Below are 12,236 nucleotides of genomic sequence, written 5' to 3' on the forward strand. Positions count from 1 at the left end.
GGCAGCCAAAAACCCCACCTACAACCCAAGTAAAGCCACAGACAGAGTATTCTTCCACCTCACCAGTCTCCAGTAACTCACCTCGACCCAGTGACCCATCAGATGGAAGATGCTTTAAGTGTAATGAACTGGGACATATCAAGGCCAACTGTCCAAAGAACGCCATCCGAGTGCAGTTCATTACACCACCATCACCCAAAAGATCCCCAGGCCCAGATGCCTCGCAAATACCCTTGGAGTGAAGGGAAAATTTGAGAGTGGGCGGAAAGAAGGTTACTGCGTGGAGAGACACGGGGGCACAAGTGTCAGCTATCCACCAATCCTTCGTAGACCCCAAATTCATCAACCCAAAGGCCCAAGTGACAATTTACCCCTTCATGTCACAAGCTGTAGACTTGCCTACAGCTGAACTGCCTGTCCAGTACAAAGGCTGGTCAGGAATGTGGACTTTTGCAGTCTATGACAATTATCCTATCCCCATGCTACTGGGGGAAGACATGGCCAACCAGGTGAAGTGGGCCAAGAGAGTGGGAATGGTTACACTTAGCCAAACCAGGCAAGCTTCCAAACCCATTCCTGTTCCTGAGCCGTCCACAGACGCCCCGTCTGTGTTACCAGAGACCCAGACAGAGGTAGTGGACCCGGATTCCATGCCAACCACTGAAACAGCCACAGCACCTCCAGTCCCAGGCCCGGAACTGGAACAGCAACCAGCACCAGCAATTGCAACCACATCTTCAAACTCAATGCCAGAGGGTGCCAGCGAGCCAAAACTGGCAGAAGCAACAGACAGCCATACCCAAAAGGCTCAGCCAGAGCCTAAAATACCCGCAGGTGCACCAGCGGAGAGCGGTTCACCAGCAATGGAAACAACCCCATCACCTACATCGCTTCCAGAGGGACCAAGCCCAAGTCCACAGTCTGAGGAAGAACTGGTGACCCCAGCCTCAAGGGAACAGTTCCAGACTGAGCAGGAAGCAGATGACAGCCTTCAGAAAGCATGGGCGGTGGCACGGAGCACCCCACCACCTCTCAGCTCTTCTAATTGATCCCGGTTTGTTACAGACCAAGGACTTTTATACAAGGAGATTCTTTCTGGTGGACACCGGGAAGAATGGCAGCCGCAAAAACAGTTGGTGGTTCCAACTAAGTACCGGGGGAAGCTCTTAAGCTTAGCCCATGATCATCCCAGTGGCTATGCTGGGGTGAACAGAACCAAGGACCAGTTAGGGAAGTCCTTCCACTGGGAGGGGATGGGCAAGGACGTTGCCAAGTATGTCTGGTCTTGTGAGGTATGCCAAAGAGTGGGAAAGCCTCAAGACCAGGTCAAGGCCCCTCTCCAGCCACTCCCCATAATTGAGGTCCCATTTCAGTGAGTAGCTGTGGATATTCTGGGTCCTTTCCCAAAAAAGATGCCCAGAGGAAGGCAGTACATACTGACTTCAGTGGACTTTGCTACCCGATGGCCGGAAGCTGTAGCTCTAGGCAACACCAGGGCTAACACTGTGTGCCTGGCTCTAACAGACATCTTTGCCAGGGTAGGTTGGCCCTCCGACATCCTTACAGATTCAGGATCTAATTTCCTGGCAGGGACCATGCAAAAACTGTGGGAAACTCATGGGGTGAATCACTTGGTTGCCACCCCATACCACCATCAAACCAATGGCCCGGTGGAAAGGTTTAATGGAACTTTAGGGGCCATGATACGTAAATTCGTCAACGAATACTCCAGTAATTGGGACCTAGTGTTGCAGCAGTTGCTGTTTGCCTATAGGGCTGTACCACATCCCAGTTTAGGGTTTTCACCGTTTGAACTTGTGTATGGTCACGAGGTTAAGGGGCCATTACAGTTGGTGAAGCAGCAATGGGAGGGGTTTACGCCTTCTCCAGGAACTAACATTCTGGACTTTGTAAGCAACCTACAAAGCACCCTCTGACACTCTTTAGCCCTTGCTAGAGAAAACCTAAAGGATGCTCAGGAAGAGCAAAAGGCCTGGTATGACAAACATACCAGAGAACATTCCTTCAAGGTAGGAGACCAGGTTATGGTCTTGAAGGCGCAACAGGCCCATAAGATGGAAGCATCATGGGAAGGGCCATTCACGGTCCAAGAGCGCCTGAGAACTGTGAACTACCTCATAGCATTTCCCAATTCCTCACTAAAGCCCAGAGTGTACCATGTTAATTCTCTCAAGCCTTTCTATTCCAGAGACTTACAGGTTTGTCAGTTTACAGTCAAGGGAGATGATGCTGAGTGGCCTGACGGTGTCTACTACGAAGGAAAAAAAGACGGTGGCGTGGAAGAGGTGAACCTCTCAACCACCCTGGAACGTCTGCAGCGGCGACAAATCAAGGAGCTGTGCACTAGCTTCGCCCCATTGTTCTCAGCCACCCCAGGACGGACTGAACGGGCATACCACTCCATTGACACAGGTAATGCTCACCCCATTAGAACCCCATCCTACCGGGTGTCTCCTCATGCCCAAGCTGCTATAGAACGGGAGATCCAGAACATGCTACAGATGGGTATAATCCGCTCATCTACCAGTGCATGGGCATCTCCAGTGGTTCTGGTACCCAAACCAGATGGGGAAATACGCTTTTGCGTGGACTACCGTAAGCTAAATGCGGTAACTCGTCCAGACAACTATCCAATGCCACGCACCGATGAGCTATTGGAAAAGTTGGGACGGGCCCAGTTCATCTCTACAATAGACTTAACCAAGGGGTACTGGCAAGTACCGCTAGATGAACCTGCCAAGGAGAGGTCAGCATTCGTCACCCATGCGGGGGTGTATGAATTTAATATCCTTTCTTTCGGCCTTCGAAATGCACCCGGCCACCTTCCAGAGGCTGGTAGATGGTCTACTAGCAGGACTGGGAGAATATGCAGTTGCCTACCTCGATGATGTGGCCATTTTTTCAGACTCCTGGCCCGAACACCTACTACACCTGAAAAAGGTCTTTGAGCGCATCAGGCAGGCCGGACTAACTGTTAAGGCCAAAAAGTGTCAAATAGGCCAAAACAGAGTGACTTACCTGGGGCACCAGGTGGATCGAGGAACCATAAACCCCCTACAGGCCAAGGTGGATGCTATCCAAAAGTGGCCTGTCCCAAGGTCAAAGAAACAGGTCCAATCCTTCTTAGGCTTGGCCGGGTACTACAGGCGATTTGTACCACACTACAGCCAAATCGTTGCCCCACTGACCGACCTGACCAAAAAGACCCAGCCAAATGCAGTTAAGTGGACTGATGAGTGTCAAAAGGCCTTTACCCAGCTTAAGGCGACGCTCATGTCTGACCCTGTACTCAGGGCCCCGGATTTTGACAAGCCTTTCCTAGCAACCACGGATGCATCTGAGCGTGGTATAGGAGCAGTTCTCATGCAGGAAGCAACGAATCACAACTTCCATCCTGTCGTGTTTCTCAGCAAGAAACTGTCTGAGAGGGAAAGTCACTGGTCAGTCAGTGAAAAGAAATGCTCTGCCATTGTGTACGCCCTGGAAAAGCTACGCCCATATGTTTGGCGATGGCAGTTCCAGCTACAAACTGACCATGCTGCACTAAAATGGCTTCATACTGCCAAGGGGAACAACAAGAAACTTCTTCGTTGGAGTTTAGCTCTCCAAGATTTTGATTTTGAAATTCAGCACATCTCAGGAGCTTCTAACAAAGTAGCTGATGCACTCTCCCGTTAGAGTTTCCCAAAATCCAGTAGTTAAAAAGTGTTCTTAAAATGTAAAAGTCTGTTAGTTATATACTTAGTGGTATATGTAAAGGTGCATGTGTTGTATTAATCTGTTTATTTTAAAGTTCTGAAAGGAAATCGCCGCCAGTGAGCTTCCCCACTGTCTGCAATTTGGGGGGCATGTCAAAACAGATAGCTAAGGGTTAATGTCTCTTACACCTGGAAAGAAGTACCTGAAACACCTGACCAGAGGACCAATCAGGAAACCAGACTTTTTCAGATCTGGGTGGAGGGAAGTTTGTGTGTGAATCCTTTGTTCTTTGGTCCTCTGCCTGTCTCTCTCTCTCGGCTATGGGAGGATTTCTGTTTCCTGCTTTCTAATCTTCTGTTTCCAAGTTGTAAGTACAAATATAGTAAGGCAGTAAGGTTTCTATTGTTTTTCTTTTGTATTTACATGGGTATAGTTGCTGGAGTGCTTTGAAGTGTATTCTTTTTGAATAAGGCTGTTTATTCATATTTCTTTTAAGCAATTGACCCTGTATTTGTCACCTTAATACAGAGAGACCATTTTTATGTATTTTTCTTTCTTTTTACATAAAGCTTTCTTTTTAAGACCTGTTGGAGTTTCTCTTTAGTGGGGAACTCCAGGAAATTGAGTCTGTGCTCACCAGGGAATTGGTGGGAGGAAGAAGTCAGGGGGAAATCTGTGTGTGTTAGATTTACTAGCCTGACTTTGCATTCCCTCTGGGTGAGTGGGGGAGAGAGATTAGCTCTCGGTACTTCTGTTTTCCAAGGCTGGAAACGGGGAGGGTGGAATCCCTCTGTTTAGATTCACGGAGCTTGTTTCTGTGTATCTCTCCAGGAACACCTGGAGTGGGGAAGGGAAAAGGTTTATTTCCCTTTGTTGTGAGACTCAAGGGATTTGGGTCTTGGGGTCCCCAGGGAAGGTTTGGGGGGACCAGAGTGCCCCAAAACACTAATTTTTTGGGTGGTGGCAGCTTTACCAGGTCCAAGCTGGTAACTAAGCTTGGAGGTTGTCATGCTAACCCCCGTATTTTGGACGCTAAGGTCCAAATCTGGGACTAGGTTATGATACCCTTGTATTACATAACATCACTGCGACCGAAGGACCTTTTGATGCCAGGGGGCACAAGGGTACATCAGAGTTAGAGATCCCCTGGTTCTGGCATTTATCTACTAGTCTGCCAGAGAAAGGCTTTCATTAGACACTTATGTGACAAAGTCACACTAACCATCATAATCATTGTGAGAGGTCTATAGGAACATGTGAAGAGTTATGTATATATACTAAAAAGTGTTATCTAGATCTGTGAGTTAAAGCAAGTCACCAAAAGGTGAGTCACATCTCCCTGGAAGGCATGGGAGAAGAGAGATTTCTTTCACTCTGGCTGGTCATACGCAAATTGAGTATTGTATTGTTCACAATGGACCCCCATTTACAGTCTGAGCAAAGTGCTAATCAGAAGATTGCAGGGGCAGGATACCAGCAGGGGTTATCCTGTTTGGAGTAAGAATGAACTTTGAAAATACAGCTGAGGTGCAGATGAACTCCCAGGTATTCCTTCAATGTGTGAGGACAAGCCATCAGTAGGTTTATTTTAAAAGAAGGGATCTAACAGGACCGCTTGGAAATAGTGACCATAATATAACATTTAACATCATTGTGGTGGGAAGAACATCTCAACAGCCCAACACTGTGGCATTTAATTTCAAAAAGGGGAACTATGCAAAAATGAGGGGGTTAGTTAAACAGAAATTAAAGGTACAGCGACTAAAGTGAAAATCCTGCAAGCTGCATGGATGCTTTTTTAAAAAAGACACCATAATAGAGGCCCAACTTAAATGTATACCCCAAATTAAGAAACACAGTAGAAGAACTAAAAAAAAGAAAGAGCCACCACGGCTTAACAACCATGTAAAAGAAGCAGTAAGAGATAAAAAGGCATCTTTTAAAAAGTGGAAGTCAAATCCTAGTGAGGTAAATAGAAAGGAGCATAAACACTGCCAAACTAAGTGTAAAAATGTAATAAGAAAAGCCAAAGAGGAGTCTGAAGAACGGCTAGCCAAAAACTCAAAAGGTAATAACAAAATGTTTTTTAAGTACATCAGAAGTAGGAAGCCTGCTAAACAACCAGTGGGGCCCCTGGATGACTGAGATACAAAAGGAGCGCTTAAAGATGATAAAGTCATTGCGGAGAAACTAAAATTCTTTATTGCAGTCTTCATGGCTGAGGATGTTAGGGAGACTAGGTGTAGGTCACCTCAGGACGGGATACCAAGAGAGTTTCTAGACACCATTAATGACTGCTTCTTAGAGCAGCTATTCCTGGAACCCTCAAGCGGAGAGGGAATTCCTGATTTAATCTAAATGGAGCATAGCATCTGAATATAGCTGAACCACCCAGTAATAGTGACAATACCGTATTACACTTAACATCCTTATAGAGGAGAAAATACCAAGTACATCAGAGGTAGGAATCCTGCCAGACAGTCAGTTGGGCCACTGGATGATTAAGGTGGTGAAAGAGCACTCCAGGAAGATAAGACCATTGCTGAGAAGCTCAATGAATTCTTTGCATCTGTCTTCACTGCAGAGAATGTGCAGGACATTCTCATACCTGAGTCATTCTTGTTAGGTTACAAATCTGAGGAACTGTTCCAGATTGAGGTCTCAGTAGAAGCAGTTTTGGAATAAATTGATTAAGCAAACAGTAATAAATCATCAGGACCAGATGATATTCGCCCAAAAGTTCTGAAGAATTTAAATATGAAAATGCAGAACTATTAAAGTGTGGTATATAAACTACCACTTAAATCAGCTTCTGTACTAGATGACTGGAGAATAGCTAATGTGATGCCAATTTTTAAAAAACGCTCCAGAAGCAATCCTGGTAATTACAGGCTGGTAAGCCTAACTTCAGTACCAGGCAAATTGGCTGAAGCTATAATAAAGAACAGAATTATCAGACAAATTAATGAATGATTTGTTGGGGAAGAGTCAAAATGGCTTTTGTAACAGGAAATCATGCCTCGCCAATCTACCAGAATTATTTGAAAGGGTCAACAAACACGTGGACAAGGGTGATCCAGTGGATGTAGCATACTTGGATTTTCAGGAAGCTTTTGACAACCTCCCTCACCAAAGGCTCTTAAGCAAAGTAAGCGGTCATGGAATAAGAGGGAAGGCCTTCTCCTGGATCAGTAACTGGATAAAAGACAAGAAACAAAAAGGTAGGAATAAGTGGTCAGTTTTCAGAACCTAGAGAGGTAAATAGTGGTGTCCTTCAGGGATCTGTACTGAGACAAGTTCTGTTCAACATTTTCATAAGTGATCTGGGAAAAGGGGTAAACAATGAGGTGGTGTAATTTGCAGATGATAACTACTATATCTTGAGTAGTTTTGTAAATCCAAAGCAGACTGAAGAGTTAAAAGGATCTCACAAAACTGGGTGACCAGGCAACAAAATGGCAGATGAAATTCAATGCTGATAAATAGAATCATAGAATATCTGGGTTGGAAGGGACCTCAGGAGGTCATCTAGTCCAACCCCCTGCTCAAAGCAGGACTGATCCCCAGACAGATTTTTGCCCCAGATCCCTAAATGGCCCCCTCAAGGATTGAACTCACAACCCTGGGTTTAAGCAGGCCAATGCTCAAACCACTGAGCTACCCCCCCAGGGTGATGCACAGGGGAAAACAATCCCAACTCTACATATAAAATGGAGTCTAAGTTAGCTGTTACCATTCAAGAAAGATCTTTGAGTCATTGTGGATAGTTCTCTGAAAACATCTGCTCAATGTGCAGCAGCAGTCAAAAGAGTTAACAAGGTTAGAAACCATTAGGAAAGGGATACACGAGATGGCAGTAAATATAATCCCAGTATATAAATCCATGGTACACTCACACCTTGAATATGGCGTGCAGTTCTGGTCGTCCTATCTCCAAAAAACAAAAAAACAAAAAACAAACAGAAAGAGCAATGCTTCAAATGAGAAAGATACAGAAAAGGGCAAAAAAAATGAGTACAGGGATGGAACAGCTTCCATGTGAGGAGAGATTAAAAAGACTGGGACTGCTCAGCTTGGAAAAGAAACTACTAAAGCAGGATATGCTAGAGGTCTATAAAAATCATGAATGGTGTGGAGAAAGTGAATAAGGCAGTGTTACTTACCCCTTCACCCAACACAAGAACCAGGGGTCATCTAAAGAAATTAATAGCAGATTTAAAACAAACATAAGGAAGTACTTCTTCACACAATTAAGTCATCCTGTGGAACTCCTTGCCAGGGAATGTTGTGAAGGCCAAAGTTTAACAGGGTTCAAAAAAGAATTAGGTAAGTTCATGAAGGATAGGTCCATCAATGTCTATTAGCCAAGATGGTCAGGGACAGGGATCCAACCCCATGCTCTTGGTGTCCTAAGCCTCCAGCTGCCAGAAGCTGGGAGTGGACCAAAGGAGACAGATCACTGAGTAATTGTCCTGTTCTGTTCATTCCCTCTGAAACATCTGGCATTGGTCACTGTTGGAAGACAGGATACTGGACTAGCCAGACCATTGGTCTGTCCCAGTATGGCCATTCTTATGTTTGGGACCAAGTGCTGTACAATGAATGCCAAAGCAGCTCACCCAGCTACCATCACCAACATACTTAACAAAACCATCACTAGGTCTCTAATTCCAGTAGTTAGGTCAGAAATTCCATCCCATCCTCTGACATTTTAATCTCTAGATGTTGAAGCACAATTTATGGGGGACATGCTGAAATTCAGCTCCAGGAAAAAAAAAAGGTGGCGGTGGGGGGCGGGGGGAACATGCAAACAGACTTCACCATGGCCCATTTAATGAACCCACTATGCTATGTTCCCTAAACATAGCTATGTCCCATACCAACATCAATATAATCCACATACCTCTGCACAAGATCAAATCTTAATGATTGTCTGCAAGAGTGATGAGATGGGAAGAAACACCTCCATTTCACCCCCCATCCATCATTTCCTACCTTTCCCAGAAATAAGGCACACACACAAATAGGAGGTTGCCTCTGCAAACTGTTCAGGAAAAGAGGATGAAAAAATAAAAAAATAAAACATTCATGCCAGGTGTCATAAACAGATAGCTAAGGGTTAATGTCTCTTTCACTTATAAAGGGTTAACAAACAGTGACCTGCAAACACCTGACCAGAGGACCAATCAGGATACAAGATACTTTCAAATATCGTGGAGGGAAGCCTTTGTTTGTGGGTTTTGGGTTTGGCTTTGTTCTCTCTGGGTCCTGGACGGGACTAGAGGTGCAACCAGGTTTCTGCCAATCTCCCTGCTACAGTCTCTTATCTATTCAGAATTGTGAGTAAGAAAAAAGGCGGTTATAGTCTTTTAATTGTTTTCTTATTTGCATATGTGTACTTGCTGGAAGTAGCTTAAATTGTGTTTCTGCTGGAGAAAGTTTCTTTCTATTGTTTATAAGTTGAAAGACCCTGTACCTTTTTACCATCTAAAGTGCAGAGTACCTTTTACTTTTTCTTTCTTTTTTATTAAAAGTTTTGCTTTTTAAGACCTGTTTGATTTTTTTCTCCTAGTTAAGGTTCAAGGGAATTGTGTCTGTACTCACCAGGAAATTGGTGGGGAGAAGAATTTTTCTCTTTGTGTTAGATTCACGTAGCTTGAATCTGTATGGCCTCTGGGTGAGGGGGAAGAAGGGAGGGGGAAGGTAACACTCCTCTCGGTCTGGTGATTCAAGAAGTTGAATCAGGCGATCTCCTAGTGTTCCCAGGGCGGGAAGGAGCTGGGAGGGAGAAGGGAGGGGGAAGGGAATGGTTTATTTCCCTTTGTTGTGAGACTCAAGGAATTTGGGTCTTGGGACCCCCAGGGAAGGTTTTTGGGGGAGACCACAGTCTATCAGGTGCTCTACTCTAAGTTCTGATTGGTGGCAGCCTATCAGATCTAAGCTGGTAATTAAGCTTAGAGGACTTTATGCTAGTACCCATATCCTGGACGCTAAGGTCCAGATTTGGGAATTATACTTGACACCAGGAAGTTGGCAGGATGAATAAGACTGCACCCACTTTAAGGTAGAAAAATGCAACAGATATAGAGGCAGGTGAGGATGGGGGAAAAATAAAGTTAGGGGGGAAAAACTAACTTTTTATGATATCCTTAAACATACTTGTGGTGGGGGAGGGGAATAGAGGTTGCAAGGAGAATCCTCTCTTTCCCCTTCCCCAAGGCATCCCAGACTGTTTGAACTGGTCCCCAAACTCTCGGTCTCATCATTTTGAAGCCAACATTAAATAGTACTTAGACTTTTCATGTACAGAAGCATTTTACACATAGGGATTTGAGGAGTAATTCACTATGTAGCAGGGAAATTCTATCCCAATTTTACCCATGAGGAAACTAATACAGAGGGGTTGTGCAACTTGGGCAAGGTCAAAAAAACAGGATTAGAGCCTCCAATGGCTGGCTTAGAGCCCTGTGCCAAGTCCAATAGACTATTCCCCTCTCCCATTTACCCAGCTTTGGGAGGAAACTGCACACGACTCCCTTTTACATCCCTAGTCACTAGCGCGCGACAGCTCCAATGAGTGGCCACTGCAACAACCACTCCAGGCACTGGCATGCAAGAGAGCTGAGCATCAAGACTAAATCTCTTTTACCCTTGGAGTCTCCCCAAGCCACTCTTTCTCTGAAAATCCACACTATGGCAGCCTTCCCTCTGGTTAAGGGCAATTGTTTGGAATAGCAATGGGAGTTGGTAGCAATACTCCCTGCTCAACCATTTGGGAAGGTCACTCTTTGAAACTGTGAATGAGTCATTACCAAACTCATTTCACATAAGCCTGGAGGTTGTCAAGCTTTAAGTAGTAAGAAGCAGGTGCTTTCCCAAGCTGGCACTTTCCCAAGCTGGCTTCTTAAATTAAGGCATTTCTCTTTTGCCTTTTAGACAATCTGCAATTCTAGCACACTCAGGTCTAGCAAGAGGAGATTATCCCATATTTGGATACTCGAGGCACCATTACTTGATGGGCCTGTTCCTTCATCACCTACCGGAAGACAACATTGGAAATCCCACCACCATTCACTGCCATATGATCTAGGATTTTAAAGCAATAAGCAGGGGTTAGTTCTCCTTACAAGTGAGTTTTTCAATAAATATAGTGCCAATGAAAGATGCTGAGTTGACAGCTCTGGAGACTAGCCCTCTTTCACCAGAACAGGCACAGTAGTGACCAGCAGCAGAGAAAGCTTGTCCCACACTGTCTTGTCAACGAGCCTCAAGCCTGAGCTGAAGGAATGACCATGGAGCTCAACTTCATAGCACATTAAGTCCCAGCACAGACAGAGGACTTAACAAGGGAGCTAATTAACACAAGTCATGGTGAAGGTGGATGCTGATGTATACGCTTGTCCTTTAGGTACAGGAGTGACCAACACCATGTTTTGCGCAGGCCAAACAGCTATCAACTGGCCAAGGGCTTTTGATCTCCAAGTCAGTGGGGGTGATTGCCCACCATTGTATATTTTTGCCACCTTGTCATCATTTCCCTTTGGTCAGATACTAGTAGATAATTCCTTCCAGGCAGAGGCAACAGGAACAGACATAGGCTGACTGAAGTCTTACTTGTGTGAATGATCCATCCTCATTGCATTCTGGAATGAAGACCGCTTCCTGGGGCTTCTTTGCCTGTTCCAGCGCCTGAGCCCTCTCTAATCGACATTTACTTTGGCCAGCATCTGCAAAGGGAATCAAAAATCCACTCTGATTTTAAGTATCAACTGGCTTTCCAGAAGACGGCTAGAGGCTACACTCAGCTGTGCAAAGATACAGTGGGAAGCCATGAGATAAGACTTGTTTTCCTACTATCTTTATCGATACATTAGAAATACAATCATTAGGCAATTTAACATCTCCTGGAAGGAGGATCCAGGAGCTCAAAGTAACTTTTATAAGCAGTGGCAAATTTTAAGAGCAACAACATTTGGGTACATTCACCCCTGAGGGACATTGGTCTCTACTAAGAAATGCCAGAGTCAGGGTCTGCAGTGGTTGAAGGTCCATCAGAGGTGGCAGAGGAGCGCAAGACGCTCCTAACCCCTTCTCTCTCTGGATGGTCTCGAGCTAGCCAGCACAGGTCCAGTATCAGGCAATGCTGGCAGCAGAAGGGGTGTAACCAAAGCTGCAGAGGGGATGTTCCAATTGAGCGCACCCCCCAGGCAGCTTCTGCCAGTAAGACCGACACAGCACTAGCAGCCAACTGAAGTTGCCCTCCTTCATAAGAGCCCCTCAGGCAAGGATGTGCTATCACTAACTTCCTTTCCTAAGAGGGGACTCCTGCATGGAGTACTATCTAGCTGGAGAGTGGAGTGCAACGCAATGTGTCCCTCCCGCATCAGGTGTAAGTCAGTCAACCTGTTGCTAAGGAAAGTGTCACAGGGTGAGCTGAGGAGTTAAGGCCTCAAGTCCGGCTGGTACTTAAATCAAGTGATAGCAGCATTTGGAACCTCAACCCCTCATAGGCCCAT

General features: G+C 45.4%; 1 protein-coding gene across 5 annotated transcripts in view; it reads right to left on the bottom strand.

Annotated features, from left to right (window-relative positions):
• Positions 1-12,236, bottom strand: part of SMOC1 (SPARC related modular calcium binding 1) — a 193,685-nt gene that overhangs the window by 104,042 nt on the left and 77,407 nt on the right. For all 5 annotated transcript variants that reach the window (XM_030559690.1, XM_030559689.1, XM_030559687.1 and 2 more), the window contains exon 3: positions 11,335-11,447. In XM_030559690.1, the coding sequence (XP_030415550.1) occupies positions 11,335-11,447 (113 nt within the window). The remainder of the gene's footprint in view (positions 1-11,334; positions 11,448-12,236) is intronic.

The sequence above is a fragment of the Gopherus evgoodei genome, chromosome 4 (assembly GCF_007399415.2).
Source record: "Gopherus evgoodei ecotype Sinaloan lineage chromosome 4, rGopEvg1_v1.p, whole genome shotgun sequence".
In the NCBI taxonomy this organism is placed as follows: Eukaryota; Metazoa; Chordata; order Testudines; family Testudinidae; genus Gopherus; species Gopherus evgoodei.